The sequence below is a fragment of the Symsagittifera roscoffensis genome, chromosome 5 (genome assembly GCF_963678635.1).
Source record: "Symsagittifera roscoffensis chromosome 5, txSymRosc1.1, whole genome shotgun sequence".
In the NCBI taxonomy this organism is placed as follows: Eukaryota; Metazoa; Xenacoelomorpha; order Acoela; family Convolutidae; genus Symsagittifera; species Symsagittifera roscoffensis.
In genome coordinates, this window is record NC_087066.1 from 61,078,824 (window position 1) to 61,103,874 (window position 25,051).

General features: G+C 36.0%; 2 protein-coding genes across 3 annotated transcripts in view; both read right to left on the reverse strand.

Annotated features, from left to right (window-relative positions):
* The window catches only part of LOC134846930 (uncharacterized), a 157,893-nt gene that overhangs the window by 24,328 nt on the left and 108,514 nt on the right, over positions 1-25,051 (reverse strand). The window lies entirely within an intron of this gene.
* LOC134846928 (chromodomain-helicase-DNA-binding protein 4-like) overlaps positions 1-25,051 on the reverse strand; it is a 265,098-nt gene that overhangs the window by 18,983 nt on the left and 221,064 nt on the right. For both annotated transcript variants that reach the window (XM_063864370.1, XM_063864369.1), the window contains exons 2-7: positions 13,266-13,332; positions 12,363-12,613; positions 6,677-6,763; positions 5,904-6,132; positions 5,450-5,562; positions 675-1,325 (exon numbers count right to left, since the gene is read on the reverse strand). In XM_063864370.1, the coding sequence (XP_063720440.1) occupies positions 675-1,325; positions 5,450-5,562; positions 5,904-6,132; positions 6,677-6,763; positions 12,363-12,613; positions 13,266-13,326 (1,392 nt within the window). In that variant the 5' untranslated portion in view covers positions 13,327-13,332. The remainder of the gene's footprint in view (positions 1-674; positions 1,326-5,449; positions 5,563-5,903; positions 6,133-6,676; positions 6,764-12,362; positions 12,614-13,265; positions 13,333-25,051) is intronic.

A 25,051-nucleotide genomic window follows, 5' to 3' on the forward strand; every position in this document is an offset into this window, starting at 1 on the left:
GATCTTTTTGAATTTAAAGAATAATTTATATATCTCACCCCTTCGATCGTTTTGAATTTAAAGAATAATTTATAAATCCCACCAAATTTTAGAAAATTGAATCAAAAGATAGAAAAAATAATCAATGAATCAATAATTTTGCAGGGAATTCTTAAAATTAAAATTCTCTTTGAGTCGCTCAGATTTGTTTTCGCTCCGTTTCCATTTGTCTTAATTGGAGACCATAATTTGACTTACTTTGGCGAATAACTTCGAATTGAACTTGGAAAGAAATCAAAACCAAACCGAGAAAAAACAAATTTTAGTTTGAACAGATTTAAATTTTTTTCCGGAAAAAAAATAAACAGGACTGAAATAAAAACCTTCATTTCATTAACAGACAACTATTAATGGTAGTTTTCATTTCTGCATGAGGATCTATACTCTAAATGCATATCATTACTTCGACGCCACTTTTGGACAAAAAAATCTCCTAGTTCTATTTTTGCTACTAAAACTGAGACCAATGGTGAAAAAGACAGTTCGCTCGGTAAAACTTACATTCCCTAGCAATTAATACAACTCTAATCATTCCTGAAATTGTAATTCAAGTGATAATTAGCCCGTCTAGGGATTTAATCCGAAAACCCATCGAAGCCTCTATATGCAAAAAAAAACTGCTCAAAATAACTTACGGAGCAACGCGGACAGACCCATACACCATCTGGTATTTCCAATAAGGGAGGGTTCAGACATCCCAAATGGTATGTGGAGGGACACATGGCACAGCAAAGCAGCTGGCCTCCTTGTCTGCATGCTTTACAGTACTCCTGGTGCTCGTCCTCTTCACTTATATAGGCTTCTTCAACTGCAGGGGGTTCTGTGGACCCACTTGCTCCTCTATCTATATCTTTCGGGCAATTGGGACACAGCCATGCCCCTTCCGGCGGTTTTTCCAGAGGTGGGTCCAGGCATACCAGATGGTACGCTTTTGGACAGTTGTCACATAGAAGAATGTCACCTCCAGCGTGACATTCCTCGCAGAAGTCCTGATGATTCGTATCATATTCGGCCTCCTCTCCGCTTCCTTTCTTCCATTTTCCAGTCCTAATGATTCCCTCGGCTGATGTGGTTCCCAAGTTAGTTCCCGTCACAACTTGAGGCTTTCGCTTGCGTCTCACCTTGCCTTGACCCAGTCCAGTTTTCGTCTTAGCCTTTTTAAGTGGTTCAGCTGCCGCGTCATCGTTCGGCGACTTCGAATCAACTTTTGACCCGTCAAGGGAGACCGCATCAAGATCGCCGCTTGTACCCACAACATAAGGAGCATCGTTTGATTCGTCTTCGCTCTTTAAAAAATAATAATCTTTTTTAAGGAAACTTAAAATCAACAGCGATGAAAAACTATAAATTTATTTATAAAAAATGGGGGTGCGAGAACCATTAGGCTCTGTTGTTATTATTTAAATGAAAACTATTACAACTTCATGAACATAACCAATCGAAGATTGGAAAAGAATAACGAACGCAAGTTAGCATAAAAAAACACTGACTTTGTCGAAAAATTCAAAGAAAAAAATCGAAAAAAAAACTGACTTTCAAAATTCAAAGAAAAAAATAGATGCCCTTTAAGCTCTTTGAATTTCTAGAACGATTTACGACTGGCGCTTTCTTGCTAACATAAACCCAACTTGAGAAAGCTAGATCAACAGGTAAAGTTTTTATTCCTCTTAAAATTAAATTACACTTTCGAAACTAGAAATCGTTCACGTTTTTTTGCGCCATTTACACATTCGTATTTGGAGAAAGCTATTTCCATCACTTATAGCAGCTGATGAGTTTCACTTGAACTCAAAAAGTGCATATATACCTAAGTGCATTCATAAATGCATCAATATGAATGATGGCACATCTATAGTTATAAGAGACTTCTATGCACATTTTAAGAGACTTCGTGAAAAAAAAAATCAGCAAGACCTATATACGAGTTTTCAGTACGTTCATTACTCTTAAACAGAAATCATAAGTTTTCAACTTTCTTGGAAGCTCATGAAGAGATCAATAAACAATTCTCATAACAGTAACTTGATAAGTAACATAAACACTAAACAAAAACAATCAAAACTGTATAAGAGCAACGTGCTACTAATAAATATATTTTTGAAGTATTATTAACAATTAAACTTGGCGAAACCTGGAGAGCAAAAAAAATCAACCAAATATTTCAAACATCAATAAAAAAAAATTCAACTCATAAGTGCTCAGATTACTCGATGCAAAACCAGAAAAGGGCAGTCAATTTGGTAAAACGAACCAAGCTGAAAACATATGATACAGAAACGGAAACAATAACAAAATCAGCATAAAAGCCTTTGCGAAATAAACACAGAGGTGAAGCTTCGCTTCGCAAAACTAGCAAGAACACGACAAAAAGCAGCTCTAGAAAGTGTAAAAAGAAAAAATAGAAATAAGCCTCGAATTAGCAAAACTCTACTAGGTCTATTTTTCGATCTGCGACCTACTGCAATCAATAGATATTGAGTCTCACGCACACACCACTCAGCCACGCACGCTTATTCACCGACAACCACTAGTCACGACTAAAGCAGCTACATATGCTAACAAATTACCAATACGATTAAGCAATAGTGGCACCAAATACAAACACAATTTTGCAAGTTATAATTTGGAATATAACAAACTGAAGGCATCCACTAACTTTTCTTGTATCAAATCGCAAAGCATAAAGCCCCATGATGTATAAATTATGCATTTCAAAAAAATTGCGATATATATTGAGTTCGAAAATTTGCGAAATCGAGTTTTTATTATTGTTGTTGGAAACAAATAGCATTTTTCGGTTCATTTGATGACTGTGTTTACTTATTACTATTCGACTGTCAAAGCACAAGCTATCAAAAAGCTGTAAAGGTGCCCCACCATTAAGAGTGCCGCGCCAATATTTGCTACTTAGGCTAGAAATAAAAGGTTCTTTATAATACGCAAGTGCAAAGAAAACGAAATCAAAAAGTACAGTCGGTTGCTGCTTTGTAGCACTGATAGCTGCAACCCAATTTCTCTTAACAAAAAAAAAACTTTTTGAAATCGAATTAAAGTTTAAGTAAATGTTTCCTCCGATCTTCGATATTATGAATGCTTTCGGGAACCTTCTCAACTGCAGCCTTCTGAACACGTATTAGACACAAATCAACATAAAAAAATTAATCAGCAAGACAAAATAACAGTCAGCAATAAGACAAATACAAAATTTATAATATCAAAACTCAATTTAAAAAAATAAGAAAGAAAAAAAATTTCAAAACTCATGTTAAATTTTTCAGTTTAAAGAAAATGACTCGGTTCCAAAATTATTTTGGTCCCCTATTTAACACCGCCTTACAAACTAGCGAGTACACATAAGTCTACACTACACCACCATTTAAGAACTTAATTAACGGAACTAAAACTTATTTTGCACAAAATTCATATTTTTAACAGGCGAAGAACTTCTCACCACTTGCGATACAAAAATGAAGGACATACATTCGAACTAACTTAATTTATTTCAGGCCCTTAAAATTGAATTGAATCTTAAATTTAGATGAGCCACTATTTATTGTCATAGATTCTATTGCAATTTTTCAAAAATTCAACAACACAGACCGAATCAAAGAAAAAACTTGATTTTTATCATTTTGACTCAAGTTTAATATGACAAAAAAACCATCAAAAAAATTTTTTACGACTCAAACCGATGGCTATCGAACTATATTAAACATTCCACTCATATTTTGACTAATCGCAACGTTAAAAAAATGTTTAAAAAACAACTAAACAAATTTCGCAAAAACTATATTTTTAAAAGCATCGATAAAATCAATTCAACACAGAGGATCAGCTTCACTTCGCAGACACTAACGAGAACACCACAAGAAGCAGCTCTATAAACTACTATAAGAAAAATTATAACTAAAACTCGAATAAGCAAAAATTCGGCTACGTCTCGGGTTCGAAATTGCGACCTGGAGTTTGTGAGTCTCACACGCTGACCAATCAGCCACGGACGCTCAATAGGCATCAAAAACTAGCCATAAATAAAGCAGAAAACAGATGCTATGCAATTTCCAATGCTACAGTAAAACTTCCAAATAAGTGAACACTTTTACTGAACACTTATATTTGCGAGTTAGGTTAGTAAAAAAAGTTTCGTGATAATACAGTAAGCTGATCGTTACTATATTTATCATCATGCACAACTAACAAATTGGCTATAAACAGCTTATACAGAGAAATTTAACCACTGAGGAGCGGCAAAATTTTATACGAAAACATTAACCTGAGAAATTGAACAAAAAACATTTATTTCCAAGCTGGTTCCTTTACGCACACAATCGTCAAAAACAAAACATACATTAAAGAGTTTAAACTAGTTTATTCGAAATCAATTACCTGCACATATAGGAATTTATAAAGCAGAACACAAGTTACTGTGCGGCAACTGAGCCTACAAAACTTATTTCCAGTAAAAACGAAAAAATTGTTGCCATGAAAAACTTTAAACTATAAATTCTTTTCATAGATTTTGAGCATTTTGTGAGACCGGAAAAGTGCATTAAAAGTATACCTCCCTCGCAACGACCTAAAATTCAGTAACTAAGTCAATGAAACATAAACCGGAATCATTTGGGCAGAATAACTATAAAAAAAAAGGAAAATTTATACGAAATTACAAATCGCAGGAACAAATCAAAACACTTAAATAACTACATTGAAAATTGCGCACAGCACAAAAAAGCCGAAAAAACATACGCACACAAATGCAGGGCGATAAAATTTTTTATGGAATATTTACTTTGAAAAAAAACAGCTCTGTAGAATTCTAGACCTTTGCCATCCCAGGTATATTCGTTACCTCCAAACCAAGTGTGCCGTAGACTCCAGCAAATTTGAATTCATTATGAGCCAAGATACCAAGTGAAATCCGACACAAAAGCGGGAAGCATACTCGAACAATTAGAACGCGAGATATGCGATCAAGAAACGAGTAATTGACACAGAACAAAAGTCACGCAGTTCCATTAAGCCGACAAAAACTGAGACGAAAACGATAAGCATATTACAACGTCAGATAAAAGATCAAGAAACGAGGAATAGATACATAAACAGGACTTCACAAAGTTCCATGTAGAACATTTCAGAACATTTAGCGAGCCATTGCAGCTCTCGTCAACTCACTTAATTTAGAAAAAGTTGTTAACCCTGGAAGATTACACAATTACAAAACACTTGTACTCCAAGTGTAATAAAATAAATTTACTCCCATTTGGTGTTATCTTTGGTCTTATATCGCAACAAGAGTTATATGGCTAAAATTAACAAACATTTACACATGCCTTTTGCATTTAAAAAAATGCTTTTTGTACATGCCTAACTTACAAAAAGCTAGTTATGCGATTCAATCAATCCAACTTACTGGAACTGGGTGCACTCCAAACTGTGGCCCACTAAGCCTGATCTTGAGGGGCTTCACTTTCTTCTCTGTTGCCACAGGCGACGCAGACCTATTGGTGCTCGTCGTAGGCTTGTCTAAAGGATTGATAATTTGACTACTCCCCATTACTTTCTTTCAGCGCATTACTTGAAAACTTTTTGACTGAAGCTGATGTTATTAGAAAACTTGATTTAAAATGATGCTTATACATAAATTGTTTTACAGCTATTGATAGAACGAAATTAAATCGATCAAGCCCAAAACCCCGCTATTTCCTAGGTGCATAATACATATTCATTTGTTTCTTTAGTATACAGTATATATCCATTTAGTATATATTCCATTGGATGGTTGTTTCAAAAATTTTCAGAAAAAAGCTTGGAATTATTACCTTAATTTAATTTCAGCATCATTTGAAGAGCAAAAAAGCTCTCACCTTTTTTGGCTTGTAGCTTAGGATTCTTTTCCTTGAAATCGTGCCAGAAGGCCTTGAGCAGTGCAGTCACTTGACTTGGGGTCAGATCTGGGTAGTCTTCGGTCAAAATAGGTTTGATTTTATTTGAGTAAGATTTGTGATCTACACAGTCTTCGTAATCTGACTCCGTGTACTCCATTTCGATGTTGTGTGTCAGTCCCCATTCAGAGGTCAAGTCATTCACAGATTTCTGCGAAAACGAATGATTTCTTCGTGCAATTTACTCGTCATTTTAATCGTAAATGCATACAGTAGCGTGCCGAGTATAGCCACTTTTTCCATACTATTTTACGACAACCATTTAAGGTTGGCCAACCTCATAACTTTTCCGACATTAAATTTGGCACCAACACGCGCGAATTCATCGTTACAACCTTGTAAAGGTGCTCAAAAACGTCATTTTTGGCCTGTTTTTCAAAACTTTGGGTGCGGCGCAGAAATTTTTTGGCAAGGGGCCTTTGCAGGATATTAGTTGAGCTCGGAAAATCAAATTGGTCGATCTTCAAAATAAAATTCGGCAATATTTTCAAAAAACTTCGAACCTTCCGCGCGTACGCAACTAAATATAAACCAATAAATTATCATTACTTTTCAAAAAGAGAAATGACACCACTCGTGTACTTTTCAAATAGAAAACACAATAAAGGACAGCATCATACCATTTTCTTAAGTTTGGAAAACGGTTCGAGAAATAAATAATGACTGTAATTTCATCGCAAAGTAGCTGAACTTACTTTTTTCTTTTTCGCAGCCAGAGATGCCGGCACCTCTGCGGCCATGAGCGCTTCTTCATATAGACTCTCGTCCAAATGCGCCTCCAGCTGTTAACAAAAAGGCGCTATATTTTCATTCTCATAGTAACTGTAGCCATTCTACGTTTTAAAAAAATTCATTTTCTTGCATCTTTTTCTCCAATTCGCAAAATATAAAGCTTAAAAATCAAATAAAAGCCTATGAGATATATCACGCAAGAATGATTTTCAAAAAATTTTGAAACATATGGCTGCTAAAAACGGAAATTGAGGGTATCAATAGGGGAAATTCGATTGCCGATGAAAAAAAATTTGCAACCGGATTTCTGACCAATAACTATCGACTGTGCTTAAAACTCTCAAATCGGTCAGTAAACATTCCTAACAAGGATAGCCAGTTACTGTGCAAGTAGCACAGAATGTTCAGACCAGTCTCAAAAAAATTATTATTTTTTCAATAGTGTCGTTTTTTCTGCGTGGTGTGATAAATCGAAAAACTAGGACTTAGGAATATTCGACAGTTATAGTAAATAAAAAAAATTTTAAAACAATTTTGGCCGAAAATGAAAATAAAAAAAAACGCAGAAAAGATTGTTTTCATTTTCTTTTGCATAATTTTTTTTCTCGCAAATTGGCGCTAAAAAAGCTCCAAAAACTAACTTTACTCAAGTAAACTAATTTTTAACGGCACAAATTAAGCAAAAAGAGCTATTGTAATCCTGCACGCTCACCTTATTAGCTTGAATATAGTCCAAAAATTTCAAACTGGTTTTTCTCGACACTGAAAGGGATTTTTCTACGAATCACGACTGAAAGACTTTAATATGATATATCACTCTACCCATTGCGATGATTTCTTGGTATCTTATTTTGTGAGGAAAACAAAAAGAAAAAATTAAAACACTAGAATACAAAGTTCCTCCACGCTTTTCAAGTGGTCGAAACAATATCTCAAAGCACTTAATTCAAGGGAAAAAAATAAGGATTACCAGTTACTGTGCAAACCTTTCTTCTGACTACATTTAACATTGCAAAAGAGGTAAGCGTTGAAATTGCTAAAAAATTTACAACATATATGTTTTAGTCGCTTTTTTCATACGCCAAAAAGGACTGAAATCAGCAAAAAAATCATAGCCAACAGATGGCTGAATAAGTTTATTGAAAATTTTTTGAACAAATATATCAAATTAGAGCTCTTTAAATTGAAAAAAATTATTCATGATTTGCTCTTTTTTCTCAAAATTATCTCATTAAAAAACTTTCAAAAAAATTACATCAAAACAAAAAAAAACAGTCTACGGGATTCCAAGTTCGAACACTGGACGAAACATTACTTTCCTCAAGCACTTATCCATAGCGTCTTGTATTGATGCTCTTTTGCGCCCATTTCATCATTAGATACCAGACAGTAAGGAATGATCTTCAATGAAGCGAATATAATTAGAACATGCTGTTCAAAACTTTGCACTAATATGTTTAAAAAAAGTGGACTGGCCTCGCAAGCTCGATCTGGTACATTACTGAAAAAATACACCATTTCATCCAACAGTATATTCATTTCATGTTTTTCTCTTGATACTTAGAAACCTTCTTCGATAAGCATAACAATGACGTTAAAAAAATCTTTTACCAAGAGGCGAAGGTCACCTCCGCACCCTTAGAGAAACAAACATGAATTACTATGGCAAAAACTTCACTGAACTCTCAAAACTGAACTGAAAAACAAAATTCAATTCAAGAAAATCAGCTACTATTTGTCATCATGAACTCAGCTACTATTTGTCATCATGAAAACGTCAACACATGGAAAAATCAATATCGTCAAAACCGTCAAATAATATGAAAACTTTTTCAAAATGAAATTACACTTTCGATTAAAACAAATATTTACACAGAGGCGAAGTTTCACTTCGCATACACAAGCAAAAATATGAACGATAACGCTACTGGGGAAAAACTGAATGAGTAAAACTTCGAGTCTACCAAAATTCTCAAGTGACGCACGCCAATTATGAGTCTACATAGTTGCTAAGTGACGCAAGCCAATTATGACGCATTAGCAGTATCAGTCAATTTGATTTAAAAAAATATACATGCCCCAATTTATAGAGCGGACGCATTTTAACTAGTATACAAAAAAAGTTCATTAAAAATATCTGACCCTGCCCATGTTCGAACTCTCTTATTTTATTGCTGGTCTCCTTCCCTACATCTAAGCTACAGATCCAAGATACCTTGAAGTGCTATTTGTAATATAAAAGTCTGTGTTCAAATCCTTAGCATTGACTGTGCTTTAAAGCTGCATCAAAATGAACACTTTCAAAATAAACATTTCGTAGCAACAATTACATCGCAACAATATTTGCGACTTAGGTTGGAAAAGAAGAAAGTTAATATTATAACACAAGCTACGCTTGTGTAAACAATGTCAAAACTGATTTAGTAGAGTAACTGGATCGACGTTTATGACCGCGAATTAAAAGTTGGCATTGACAAAAAAACGAAGATAGCCGGTTACTGTGCAAAAGAAATCGTAAGAATAAAATCCAGATTTTGGCAGAGTTTTTTGAATTTTGAAATTAATTTTTAAGTTTTTGATTCCCAAAATGACGCAACCGAGTAAAGTCCAAAAACAAACATTATTCGAGTAAAAATAAATTTTCACGGCTCAAATTAAGTTTAAATAAGCTATTTTAAGCCAACTCGCTCCCATATGCGCTCGAAATTAGACCAAAAATCAAGAAAAAATTAACGGTTTTTCTCGACACGGAAAAATGTCCTGATCTTAGGGAAAAAACATCAATGGTAAAACGTTTTCGACATTATGTCATCATCAGTAACTAAAAAATAGCAAAATTGTACAAATTAAAAGCAGATTAAAAAAATAGGAAAACTGGAAAGAAATTAAAAACAGATAGAACTGTGATAAGCAAGTTTGATTGGAACAAGCCACTGGAATGTGGGACAATGTAACAATGTTACAGCTTCAGGGTCAACTCGCGAGCCTTGTACTCTTCCTTCCGGTTGATTGAAGGCTTTCTCTGGTTGATAGGCAAGGCTTCCAAGGTTAAAAGTTTAGCGGAGTCTCTTGCTGTGTCAATGATCTTTACTTCGCAGCCGTCATTGGTAACACCACACCAATTGAGGTGTTCTTCTACTGGGCTAGTACCTTTGGAATGTTCGTGCACTCTCGTGGCTAGGTGCCGGGTTGTTTGCCCGACGTAGCTAGACTAGCATCTAGAACAAGTGATTTCGTAAACCACGTTGCCACGAACATTCTCTGGTATTTTTGGTGTCAGCGATGGTAAGGCTGTCTTCATCTGTCTAGTTGTGAAGATGACAGAAATATTGGCTCTTTTTCGGAGACGCTTGGAGAAAACGTCACTTTTGTTGCCACTATATTGCATAAAAAAGGGTATCCATTTCTTGGCGGCTTTTTCTGTTGTCTTGGTATTTTTTGTCTTGGTATTTTCTGTCTTGGTATTTGTTGTCTTGGTATTTTCTGTTGTCTTGTTTCATGTGTTTCTCAATGATCTTGTTGAGAGTCTCACGGATGATCGAATCATAAAACTGAGGTGGGTATTGGTTTTTCTCCAGCATACTTCCAACCTCAGTTATGCTTTCCGTGAAAGCATACCAGTTGGAAGAGGCATTAAACACACGATGCACAGTTCCTCGCACAGTGTTCTTCTTGTATCTCATCGGTGCAAGAGCTCTAAAAAAAAGAGTCAATCCTGTATCAGTTGGTTTTCTGTACCAAGTCGTGTCAACATCAGCGCCGGTCTGTTTCACGCGCATGTCAAGAAATGGAAGACTTCCATTTTCCTGACGTTCAATAGTGAACTCTATGTTTTGATGAAGTTTATTAACTCTCTCTAAGATTCCAGTGATGTTCTCTGGCTTTGCACTTCGCAGAATGTCATCCATATACCGACTAAACATTCGAGCTTTTCGTGATTCGTCAACAGTGCATCCGCACCACCAACTTAAAGCAGTCATGCGCTTAAGCTCTTCCACGGTGAACGGGGTACATTTACGATGAAACCACTTGCAGCAAACCTTACATCTGATTGAGTAACCGCGGAAAGTAACTTTTACGCCGCACTTGCCACAACAGTTGTCAGGTTTTTTTCGGTGGTTCCGGCATTTCTGATGACAGAGCTGGTTAGAACCTTTTCATCCAGACGATTGCAAGTATGACGGCCATGGCAGCACCCAACGCTACACCGTCTCTCTGGATATACCAGTCTTCTCCGGATATGAACCAAACATTGGTAACGGATAGCTCCATGAGCTTGTGGCAGGTTGTCCGAGAAATGGGCGGAGTTTTATCACTGCTAAAGATAAAAGTGTGCAAAAGAAATCGTAAGAAAAAAATTCAGGTTTTTGCAGATTAGTAGAGTATATAACTCAGTACTTTGATATTACACAATTTGACTTGAAATTTAATCTTACTAATATTTAGCTAACCCAATTATGGTTATTAATGGCGGATAACCCAGTGTGCGTGTTTTTTAATGTCGTTCGAATCACGACTGGAAAGGCTTAGATAGTAGCAGTAGTAGTAGTAGTAGTAGTAGTAGTAGTAGTAGTAGTAGTAGTAGTAGTAACAGGCTTCAATTGCTTATATGCAATTATGGTATAGATATATCACTCGACACTTTCCGATTATTATTTGTGGTACCAGATTTTGCGAGGGAAACAAAAAACTACACCCGAATACCAAATTTCGCCCCATTTTTATAATGGTCGGGTATTAATATCAATACTTATAATATACCATTACTGGCTATTGTCGTTTAATTATGTATTCTAGATGTATTGTTATCAATGAGACGGATGTCTTGGATTGCCTGTCAGTATCTTCGATTCAAGGATGCGCTTTGTGATGTCTACCCCTTCTTGAGAGTCAGGACTATGCTTTTAATAAAAGTGAGTATTAATCAGTCAATTCAGAGCTGGCTGGTTTTGGTTCTTTCAGATTCTCTACTGCTCTAATAACTAGAGCTATATTGTTTTCATTACGCAAATATAATTCAGTACTTTGATATTATACAATTTGACTTGAAATTTAATCTTAATAATATTTAGCTAACCCAATTATGGTTATTAATGGCGGATAACCCAGTGTACGTGTGTAGCACTATGTTACAATACTTGATTTTTCACATTTTTACTGATATTGTTGAAACAAAAAACCGTTAAAAAACTTGTAACAAGTCTTTCAGTTTTTTTATCTTACCAGAGGAATTGATACCATAATCAACACATTCATAGCAAAAAATTTCTGCAAAGTATATCAAAAAACAAACATTGCAAAGTCTACAAATTGAAGATCGCTCGGCAAAAAAGAACCAAAGCATGAAAAGATTTCAAAGTAGTCTCTATCGAGAAATGGACGAAAAAAGAGTGCTGAGTCAGGCAAAACAAAATTTAAAAAAGGAAAAAATTCAACTTCAAGAGTTATCCGCAAGCGCACAATTTTGATGAAGTTGAATTGAACGTACAAAGAAATCTAAAGTCAAAGAGCAAAAAAGTAAATTTTAGCGCGAACAAAATTTAAAACTTTCCTTAAAAAAAGAAATTCAAAAACACGCGACCTAAGTAGTAAGTGTTTTCACTTCGTTAATTGACACTTAATAAGGAAAATTAAATAAAGGGTCAATACCAATGCGTCGTCCATGCTCTCATCGTATTTATCGCCAGCCTTCTTCCTCCGTTTTTTTGGCTTGGTAACTCTTTTACTAGACGGAATAGATTTCCTCTTCTTGCCACTTGCTTTGCCGCTCGAGCTTTTGGATGGTGTGGAGGCGGCGGATTCAGAAACATCTTCATCTCCTACCTCTGCACCACTTAGTTCCGCGCCTTCTTCATGATACGGAGGGTCATTATTGTCTTCTTCAGTCTCCTCCACATCATCTAATTCAAAATTACTTGAAACATTTCATTATGTTTGCTCCCTCCTCCAACTTCAAAAAACCACCATTTATATTGCCTATTTTTCTCACAATCTTATGAAGAACTTAATAGCTCAAGTGTGTTTCTGGAGAGGCTGGCTGGAACGGGACTGGTTTAAAAATATCAAATCAAGCTAGCACAGCAACCATTAAATTTGGACCCTCCATTTCTCGTCCAGTCCATGATATTCAGCAGCATGCCGAAATGTGCCACCTATTTTTTGGGAAGGGCTACTATTAAAAACACTGGGAACTAGTTAAAGTCAAGAGGAGTCTGAAACTCAAAATCAGTCAGCAAAATTCCTCGGTGATGATAGTTGAATCATAGTAAAGAATAGCGCAGAAGTAGGTTAATTACGTTTGAAGAAAAAGTCTTAAAAATTATCGACCGGCTTCCATTCATTTAGTTAATTAATGTGATGTGGGATCCTTCTGTCCCACTTTGTTCTTAAAGGGATCCCTCTATCTCAGTTGTACCTTTTTTTGATGTTTTTTCGGACTTCCAGTCACATCACGAACTAATGAGGCTTTACAGTGATACCAAACCTGATCCTGTATATAATTCGTGTAGTGGAAGGAAAAACTAAAATAATAACATAAATATAAAAATTTACCTGTTCCAATATTAGAGTTGCTTCGATTCAATTCATCGTCCAGCTCCAACGAATCATCCATTTCTATAAGAAGACAATCACAGTGAAAGAAGAATCATTTAAATCGAAGCAGTGAATGTAGGCAACTCAGTTTTATTTTTGTTTCATCAATTTAATTGTAAAATTTTCATTTAAAAAATCAATTGGACTGCTTCAAACATGTCTCGATAATGACATTACACCGATACTTTTCGGTTTCGCATGCCATATAACCACGTTTTTTCGGATCAAGCGGTGAACCAATTTCAATTAAAACTGTTAAACCGGGAAAATGGGGACAATAGGAAGGCATCAGGCAACTTAGCCAAGGCAAGGTAGGGAATAAAAGTAGCATTCGCCCGAAGTATATTAGATTCTGAAACGACTGAATAACGTCTAAATAGAGCCTTAGCTACTTTTAACTGTCTCTGCCATAGCCAGTTCATTGTAGTTCTCATAACATCGGGTCAACAAAATCTTATTACTTGAATGCTATCGGCCGAACCTGGCAATTTAACTTAGTTACAAGCAAATAGTGAGCTCATTGTTAATGTAAGTGCAATTTGTTATTGTAATATTCTTCTTCAGGCTGATGTATGTTGGTGGGGTTAAACACAGTGTTTTAATAGAAGTCAGTTTTTCAATGGTAGCAGACATGTTGATCTACAAAACCCCACCAGCTTGGGGAAACGAAAAGAAATTCGATACATGGAAAGCAAAAATTTCACTTTCGACTTCGAATCTTATTGAACGTTTACATACAGCTCGGAAGAAATATACCGAGTCTCATCCAAAAGTTTTGCACTTAATTGAACAGACAGAAACGAACGCCGAAATGGACAAAGCCGATTATGAACAGTCTCTTGCGTCAGAGCGATCAACGGGAAAACTTTTTAAATACTTTAAAGCTTTTCATAAACCAACCTTACCAAGTATACTGAAGTACAAAAATGCGGCCGCCGATACCGATCCATTACAGGCAGTATTATTTTCGAAATTTTTCGCTTCGGTGTACATTGAATCGTGTACATTTTCAGAACCACCCGAACCTGATTCCAATACAGTCCTTGATATAATTAGTTTACTGAGCTCGAGATACTTGAAATATGTCAATCGTCGAACACGAATAAAAATAAAGACCCCGACCATTTATTGCCAGTACTGTTCTTAAAAGACAAGCATCTCTATATTATTCTATCAATCAAATATTTTCTAAAATTATTCAAACTAGGCGTTTTCCAGACTACTGGAAAGCAGCTATAATCAGCCCAATTCATTAAAAAACGATAAACTTGACTTTGAAAAATATAGACTCGTCTCCCTTCTTTGTACAATTCAAAAATATTAGAACTTATAATATTTGGCTTATATGAACATCTATCACCTATGTTTCATAGTTCACAACATGGGTTTCGGAATAATATATCCACAATCTTACAGCCATTAATTTTCTTACAGACAGCCTACAAAAATCAGGACGAAGCGACTGATATGGAGACCGTTTTCACGGACTTTAGTAAAGCGTTTGACCGTGTGGACCACGGTATCCTCTTGATGAAGCTTTTCAAAAACGGAGAAGGTAGAAATTTGATTAAATTTTTGAAATCTTATCTATCAATCAGGTCCCAATCTGTCAAAGGAAATCTGTCAATAGCGAAATCTCAGATCCAAAGCCCGTAACAAGCGGAGTGCCCCAAGCCAGCATCCTCGGTCCATTGTTTTTCCTAATTTTTTAAAATGACCTGCCCTCTTTTTGCCAAAATGTCACACCTTTATTTTTGCCGATGATGCAACATTTATCAGCCTAGAATTAGCTTAAGAAGAATTTCAAAATAAACTGAATGTGATATACAACTGGACAGTCGAAAAAAATATGTCATTCAGTGTTGAAGTTGATAAATGCACCCACGTGAGCTTTACTAAAAGTTCAATCAAATTTTGCTTCAACAAAACGGAAATTAAATTAGTGGACACTCGGAAAGATCTAGGGGTTATATTTTCAATGGTAATGAGCTGGAATCTACACATTGACAAAGCAGGCTAAAAAGCAAATAAAACTTTTTTCGCGATCAAAAGAAACACATCGATTTTAATCAGAGTAGCGAAACTGAATTTATTCAAATCCAAGATAATCCCCGTGATTCTTTAGGCAAGTCCGTGTTTTGGTTTAAATAAGTACTTAAGGTCTGAATTAGAGACGATTCAGCAAAGAGCAAAAAAATGGATTTGCGTTAGTAGTGTCCCATACAAAGAAAACTTGAAAGTACTAGGGATTCTTCCTTTGCCAATGTTTGTTCAACTAAACAACTTGCTGTTGCTTTCAAAACTGATTTTGGGACGTTATAAGGCATGTAATCTAGACATAATATATTACACAGAGTTCTCGCGCGCCAATTTGTTTCAGCTGAGACGTCCAAGGATAGCCAAATGCGAACATAACTTCATGTACCAAACCTGTCGACTTGCGAATGTGTTAAAAATCGATTTAAGAGAAGGGATTGGCTTAAAACAACGACTTCTAAAAATCTTCTGGTCAAAATTCGAGCAATGCAATGAGAGCGACAAGTGCACTTAGAAATTAGCATGCGATTGTACGGCAAAAAAGTGCAGAAATAGAACTGTTCAATGAAACGAGAAACTGACGGGGTCCAAACCCCTTGTGTGAACCAAAGAATTCATATTACTACTACTACTAATACTATTAAGTCTCTTTAACACTATTGTTCAGTAGAGAAAGTAAACCTATCCATCGGAGCCGGATCGACCCTTCCCCTCACTCCTTGCTTCTCGACATCCAAAAATGAATCTGGTATGAAATAAATTCAATTTAGAATACACCGGGAAACCTAAAATTGTTCAAAAATAACGTTCACAGTCCGTCTTCGAGACCCCTTCGTCTTCTCAAATCATCGGAAAAAGCGTCTTCTTCGCTATTGGGAAGGGTAAAAACTCCTCCCGTTAGCTTTTCTGGTTCGCGTGATTTGCTCGGTACCAATTGTACCTGCACAATCGTCACAGATTGGAGTGTCTCTTTCTGAAATATGATTTACTCCAATTTCGATCGTTTTCTCAATCTTCGCTGTCTAATTAATAATCCGGAAAATCGACTGTCTGATTATTGCGCTTTTCAGTGGTCGCCAAAAAAAAGAAATTTCATGTTTCTTTGATTTTGATGAAATTTTGAAAATAAGCATGTCAGACCAAACTGACCCTCTCCGATTATTTCATTTCTTCAAATAAGATTGTTAATCTTCAGTATAGCTGTTTCGTACGATCGAACTATTTCAAATAAGATTAGTTTCGTCGATTTTTTTCTAGCGTTATTCTGGTCAAATGGCACATAAAGGTGTAGAAAAAGAGGTGTAGATTGAAAATAGAGGCCGTCAAATGAATTCTACTTCAATCAGCAAGCATGGTGTTATACCAAAAGCTGATCGGTCGACAGAAAACAAGCTTGAGCAACCCTTCGGAAAGACAAGATAGACCAATAAAAAACTCTATGTAACTGGTGAAGGAATTGTTAAGTTTCGGACCATAAATCCGGTACGAGACTAAATCAGAAATTCTTTTTCTTGCAGACATGAAAAATATTCTGTTTGAACTAAACCAATTAAAACACCTGGAGAAAAATTTTGCGAGCTTGAAACTACGGCAAAAATGTTAAACAGACACCCTCAGAGAGGAAAAAAGTATGAGAAGAAAAATGTTTCTTTTAGCTGAGCCGTTTGAGAAAAATTCGAGGTTAGGTGTGACAAAAAAAGGGACATATGACACATGACTTGAAGATTTAAGGCAATCAGAACAATTTAAACAGCAAAAAAATCACAGAGAAAGTGTTGTGATGAACAATGAAGAGTTATTAGCTATAAAACAAAGAAGAGATCGGTGAGGTATTCTACTTGCTGAACAAAAAAGTGGTAAATTATTTTTAGAAAAATGCGGGGTAAATATAGAAACGAATATAATCAAGTCTCTAGATTAACCTTCGAGAAAAAGAAACTGGATTGTGGCGAGAGTAGAATTCCAATGTAATTAACAGTTTGTACACTAATACACCGCTCATGAAAGCTACTGATATAGCCATGAAAATCAAGAAGAGATTGAGCATCAAAAACAGCAGAATTAAAAGAAGCAAAAGACGATTAGAAAAATTTATAAGTTCTTGATTTTCTAAACAATAAAAACATTGAAAAAAATTGGTTTAGTCAGAAAGAAATGCAAGAAAATTGTATTTATTTGAAAAACTTAAGTGAGCTAGCAAGCTAACTAAGCTTATGATTGAAACTTGATGAAGCAAAAACTTTAGTTATTTTGAGTTTAGCATTGCTGCAATTATGAGTTTGCGTTGTGATTTTGTTAGTGATCTTGGAGACTATTTCATTAGAGTGGCTTGAATGGAGAGGGCACTAAATTTTTCCAGCTTGTATCATTGTTTTTTATCATTCAAGAGAACTTTTTGCTTTGTGGGGACATGAAAAGACTTGAGTCTCTTGAAGAGGGTGACTAATTTATTGTTTTTTCTAGCCACCGAGTTTGTTAATTATAATATTCAGTGCCAATAACAACTATCCTGTGTTCCAAAACTTCTTCAAGAGAAAAAGGTTTATTTTAAAACAATGACGCTCGAAGTCCAAAACAAAAATTTTATCTTTGTTCATATCCTCAGAATGCAGATTAATGAAAATGTTAGGAAGCTTGAGTGGAAAAAACAATTGAAGTATTTCAGCCTGCATGATTGTTTTTAATCAATCGCGAAAACTTTTGGCTTTGTGGTGACATGAAGAGACTTGAGTAAACTCTTGAAGAGGGCAATGATTTCATTGTTAATTCATACCACCGAGTTTGTTCATTTTAATATTCAGAAACAATGAAAATTAAAACTTCAGAAGGGACCAGACATATTAGGAGAGTTTTAATTTGTTGGTTGGCAGAACTTTCCCATGTCCCAACACTTTTTAACACCAATAGAAAAATCTTTTTATTGAGACAATGACGCTTGAAATCCGAATTTTTTTTATCTTAATTCATATCCCCAGAATGCAGAATAACGAAAAATTTAGGAGGCAAATCTAGGAGGCAAATAACGTCAAATCTAGAGCAAAACAAAAGAATTTTGTTTCCAGGCGTTTGATCGTACGATATGCCCGTTTTAGCGAGTAACGGTCTCCTTCGTTGAAAAGAACGAACTGAGAAAGATCAGCTTGGACTGTCATGGTTACTTTTAAGTTTTTGTTTTTGATAAAAAAAGACACAAAAAATCATGAAACTTTGCAAAAACTGTAGGCCGCGAAAACCAGAGAGACTTTTTTCGCCGATTAGAATCAGACAGAGCTTATACGACGAAGATATTGAAAACTACCAGAGCAAGAACTTTCAATATTTGAAGAGACACTCCGAACAGAGACACTCCGAAGAAGAGAGACTTACCGGGAAAAGTCGGTGGATTAAGAGGGCCGCGAGAAGATATTGCATCCCTTCCCGATAGCGAAGAAGACGCTTCTTCACCAAGATCCAAGAAACCGGAGGGTCCGGAGCGGTGATTAGAAAAATGTGATAGTTAACAATTATAGTTTCAAGGAATGTCTTGAATTGAATTTATTTAACATTGAATTCTTTTTCAAATAATGAGAATTTAGGAGTTGAGGAACAGGATCGGTCCATCTCCGATGGATAGGATGGTTTCCTCTACTGAAAAAAACAACAAAGAATAATAAACTAATAGTAAAAGAGCACCAGCTCTCCAATTAGGAATAATCTCGTGGTCGAGAGATACAGAGACCCAGCCATGAGCTCACAATTTTTGCATGTTACTAAATTAGTTTGCGCGATTCGGCCGATAGCCCTTAAGTTGTAACAATTATGTCTACCCAATGTTAGGAGAATCTTTTGAACTGGCTATGGTAGAGACGGTTAAGAGCACCTTAAGCTCTATTCAACGCTAGCCAGTCGATTCAGAACCTAGCTTTACTTTCAGTCGGTATAAACTTCCGGTCGAATGTTACATTTGAATCATCCATTTCTATCAGAAGGCAATAACAGTGGTAGAATAATTGCAATTCGAAACCGAAGAACTGAATAAAGGCACATCAGTTTTGTTTTTGTTTCATCAGTTTCAGCTTAAAAGAATTATTTCAAAAATTCAGTAGCATTTTCCTGAGGTTAGAGTTGATTCAAAAAAGACTCTAAAAGACCATACACCAATTTTTTTTGGATTCGCGTGTGTTATAACGACATTTTTTGTATCAAGCGTTTAACCACTTTCAATTAAAACTGTTGAACCGGGAAATTGAGCATTAGGCAACATAGCCAAAACAAAGAAGGCAGTAAGAAAAGTCAGAAAATTATAAGCCTGATAGTATATACGGACGGAAAAAAGCTAGATTCCAAAACGACTTGCTAGCAAGTAAATAGAGCCTTTGCTGCTTTTGACCGTCTCTGCGTTAGCCAATTCAATGTAGTTCTCACAACATCGGGTAGGCAAAGTTGTTGCTCGTTGAAGGCTATCGGTTGAACCTGGCAATTTAATTTTGTTACATACAAAGTAATGAGCTCATGGCTAGGTCTCAGTATCCCCAGCCCACGAGCTCTTTCCAAAAACCAGGGCTACGAAATTGTTTCTATTAAGTTTGTTTATTGCTTTTGTTTTTGATAAGTAGAGATAATCATTCAATGCATCGGAGCTGGATCGATCCTTTACCTAAACTCGTACTTTCTTATGATCCAAAAAATAATCTGATGTGAAATAAAATCAATTTAGGCACACCGGGAAGCCTCCGGCTTCTCGAATTAGACACCCTTCGAAATGAAAAGAAGTATGAGAAGAAAAATGGGTCTTTCCGCTGAGCAGTTTGAGAAAAAGTCGAGGTTAGGTGTGATGAAAAAAGGGACATATGAGATATGACTAGAAGATTTAAAGCAATCAGAACAATTTAGTCGGCAAAAAAATCTGAGAGAAAGTGTTGTGATGAACATTTAAAAAGATATCAACGAAGAGTTATTTGCTATAAAACAAAGAAGTGATCGGTGAGGAACTCTACTAGCTGAACAAAAAAGTGGCAAACTATCTTGAGAAAATAGCGGGGTAAATATAGAAACGAATAGTCAAATCTCTAGGTTACTATTTGAGAAAAGGAAACTGGATCGTGACGAGAGTAGAATTCCATTGATGTTAACAGTTTGTACACTAATACCCTGCTCATGAAAACTACTGATGTAGCCATGAAAAACAACAATGAGATTGAACATCAAAAACATCAGAATGACAAGAAGCAAAAGACGATCAGAAAAATTTATAAGTTCTAAACGACAAAAACATTGAAAAAAAAAAGTTGTAGAGTCGAAACGAAATTCATCAAAAACATCAGAATGACAAGAAGCAAAAGACGATCAGAAAAATTTATAACTTCTAAACGACAATAACATTGAAAAAAAAGTTGTATAGTCGAAAAGAAATGCAAGAAAATTGTATTAATTTGAAAAACTCAAATGAGCTAGCAAGCTAACTAATCTTATGATTGAAATTTGATGAAGCAAAAACTTTAGTTATTTTGAGTTTATCATTGCTGCAAATATGAATTTGCGTTGTGATTTTGTTGGTGATCTTAGAGACTATTTCAGTAGAGTGGCTTGAATGGAGAGGGCAATAACAAATTTCCAGCGTGTATCGTTGTTACTCAAAATTCACGAAGGACATTGACAGGGCAGTCCGGGCAGTAAGTGCCAATCGACTAGAATGAAACTTAGAGCAAAACAAATGAATTTTGTTTCCAGGAGTTTGATTGTACGATATGTCTGTTTTGACGAGCAACGGTCTCCTTCGTTGAAAAGAACGAGTTAAGAAAGGTCAGTTTGGACTAATATGGTTAATTTTAAGTTTTTGTTTTTGATAAAACAGACACGAAAAATCATGAAACTTTGCAAAAACTGTAAGCCGCGAAAACCAGAGAGATTTTTTTTGCTAATTAGAATCAGACAGAGCTTATATGACGAAGATATTAAAAACGACCAGAGCATGAATTTCCAATATTTGAAGAGACACTCCGAACAGAGACACTCCGAAGAAGAGAGGCTTACCGGGCAAATTCGGTGGATTAAGAGGGCTGACGGAAGATATTGCAACCCTTCCCGATAGCGAAGAAGACGCTTCTTCACCAAGATCCAAGAAACCGGAGGGTCCGGAGCGGTAATTAAAACAATGAGATAGTTAAAATTTTTGCTTCAAGGAATGTCTTGAATTGAATTTAATTAACATCAAACTCTTTTTCAGATAATTTAGGAGTTGAGAAACAGGATCGATCCATCTCCGATGGATAAGATGGTTTCCTCTACTGAAAAACAAACAACAGTAAAATAATAACCTAATAGTAAAAAAGCACTAGCTCTCTAATTAGGAATAATCTCGTGGTCGAGAGATACAGAGACCCAGCCATGAGCTCACACTTTGGCATTTTACTAAATTAGTTTGCGCGATTCGGACGATAGCCTTTAAGTAGTAACAATTGTGTCGACCCAATGTTAGGAAAGTTTTTTGAACTGTCGATGGTAGAGACGGTTAAGGGCACCTAAAGCTCTGATTAACGCTAACCAGTCGATTTAGAACCTAGCTTTACTTTCCGTCGGTATGTACTTCCGGGCGAATGTTACAAAAATGTTTTTATGGCGCTCCCGAGTATTATTCGTATTATTACGACAGGCGATCCCGCTTACAGAATCCTCCATGCCGAGTGGATGCTCGCAAAAAAGCCCCTTATCAACAGCCAGAAGGATGTTCCGAAATGCGAAAATCTTCCGGACTCCCTGACAAGCTTTTCAACCTAGCTAAGACGAAAAAGTCACGTTTCATGAAGGGAAGAGGGGTTGGCCGCCCCGTTCTTCTTTACGCTGTAAATGACCAAAAGCAACTAAAGATATACAAAACACTTAAGAAAGAGCATATAACCTAAAACCAAAAAAAAGAAAAGATAACAAAAAAAAAGTTAAAAATAATTTAAAAAACGTTACAGCTTAAAAAAAAACAATTGGATCTCGAGATACGGATGCTTCATGAGTTTTCAGTCAGCAAGCGGCAAGAATTTTGTAGGGTACTTGATAAAAGAACTAATGAAACAATTACACGCCTCTCAAACCTGTTTTTACAACTTACCATCCACAAAGGAATGTTAAAGTGAAACGACAGAACAGGACGCCGCTGGGTAACATTATGAGCGATTTCTTGAGGATGCTACTAAAAACACTGGGAACTAGTTAAAGCCATAAAGAGTCTGAAACTCAAAGTCAGTGAGCAAAATTCCTCGGCGATAATAGTTGAATCATGGTAAAGAAGAGTGCAAAAGTACGTAAATTAAGTTTCAAGAGAAAATCTTAAAAACGATCGAGCCGTGTCTATTCATTTAGTTAATTTTTGTGATGTGGGACGCTTCTGCAACACTTTGTTCTCATTAGGACCCTCTATCTCAATTGTACTTTTATTACGTTTTTGAGACTCCCAGCCGAACCACGAACAATTAAGACTTTAAAGTGATACCAAACCTGATCCCGTATAATTTTTTCCGGTAAAAAACGTTAATAATAACATAAATAAAATAAATTACCTGTTCCAATAAGAGAACTGCTTCGATTGTGTTCATCGTCAAATCCAACGAATCATCCATTTATATCAGAAGGCAATCACAGTGAAAGAAGAATCATTTAAATCGAAGCAGTGAATGTAGGCAACTCAGTTTTATTTTTGTTTCATCAATTTAATTGTAAAATTTTCATTTAAAAAATCAATTGGACTGCTTCAAACATGTAGAATAATTGCAATTCGAAAACCGAAGAATTGAATATAGGCACATCAGTTTTGTTTTTGTTTCATCAGTTTCAGCCTAAAAGTTTTATTTCAAAAATTCAATAGCAGTTTTCTGAGATTAAAGTTGTTCCAAAAAAGTCTCTGTAAAGACCATACACCAAATTTTTTGGATTCGCGTGTCGTATAACGACATTTTTTGAATCAAGCGGTTAACAACTTTCAATTAAAACTGTTGAACGGGGAAATTGAGCATCAGGCAACATTTCCAAAACAAGGGAGGCAGTAAGAAAAGTCAGAAAATTACGAGCCTGATAGTATATACGGACGGAAAAAAAGCTAGATTCCAAAACGACTTGCTAGCAAGTAAATAGAGCCTTTGCTGCTTTTGACCGTCTCTGCGTTAGCCAATTCAAGGTAGTTCTCACAACATCGGGTAGGCAAAGTTGTTGCTCGTTGAAGGCTATCGGCTGAACCTGGCAATTTAATTTTGTTACATGCAAAGTAATGAACTCATGGCTAGGTCTCAGTATCCCCAGCCCACGAGCTCTTGCCAAAAACCAGGGCTACTAAATTGTTTCTATTAAGTTTGTTTATTGCTTTTGTTTTTGATGAGTAGAGATAATCATTCAATGCATCGGAGCTGGATCGATCCTTTACCTAAACTCGTTCTTTCTTATGATCCAAAAAATAATCTGATGTGAAATAAAATCAATTTAGGCACACCGGGAAGCCACAAATTGTTCAAAAATAAAGTTTACAGTTTGTCTCCGAGACAGCTCCGGCTTCTCGAATCCGCTTGAGGAAGCGTCTTCTTCACGATTGGGAAGGGTAACAAACTCTCCCGTTAGCCATTCTTGCTCGCGTGATTTGCTCGGAAACGATTGTACCTGCACAATCGTCACAGCTCGGAGTGTCTCTTCCTGAAACATCGTTGACTCCGATTTTGATCGTTTTCTCTTCGCTGTCTAATTACTTATCCGAAAAATCGACTGCCTGATTTAAGCGCTTTTCAGTGGTCGCGAAAAAAGTTGTCACGTGATTGTTTCATTGTTCTTCCTAACCACCGAGTTTGTTAATTTTAACAGTCAGGACCAATAACAACTAAACCTTCAGAAGGGACAAGAGATAATAGCAGAGTTTTAATTTGTTGGTTGGTAGACTGTCCTATGTCCCAAAACTTTTTAATCCCAGGAGAAAAACTTTCAGCTTGAGACAATTACTTTTGAAGTAAAAACAAATATTGTATCTTAGGTCATATCCTCAGATTACAATAATTGAAAGTGTTAGCAGGGTTTAGCAATAAATTATAGCAAATAGTGAATCGAAATGACTTATTATACATTCTCACAGTTGATGCACTCTTGTAGTTTTTTTTCGATAGCACTGTACCATTTTAATAGGTTACTCGAAGTTCACGGAGGACATTGACAGGGCAGTCCAGGGAGTTTGTGCCAATTGACCAGAATGATGTCAAACTTAGAGCAATACGAACGAATTTTGTTCTGTCGGCCCAATTTTAGGAGATTAATTTGAACACGCTATGGTAGAGATGGTTAGAAGCACGTAAAGCTCTATTTAGACGCTAGCCAGTCGTTTTAGGACCTAGGTTTACTTTCTGTCAGTATATACTTCCAGGCGAATGTTACATATGTATTTTTATGGCGCTCCTGAGTGTTATTCGTAACATTACGATAGGCGAGCCCGTTTACAGAAGCCTCCATGCCGAGTGGATGCTCACAAAAAGGCTCCTTATCAAAAACCAGAAGGATGTCCGAAATGCGAAAATCTTCCGGACTCCCTGACAAGCTTTTCAACCTAGTTAGGACAAAAAAGTCACGTTTCATAAAGAGTAGAGGGATTTGCCGCCCCGTCCTTCTTTAAGCTGTAAATGGCCAAAAATAACTAAAGAAATACAAAAAAAATAAACAAAAACAAAAACCAAAAAACAAAACTTAACCAAAAAAATAACCAAAAAAAA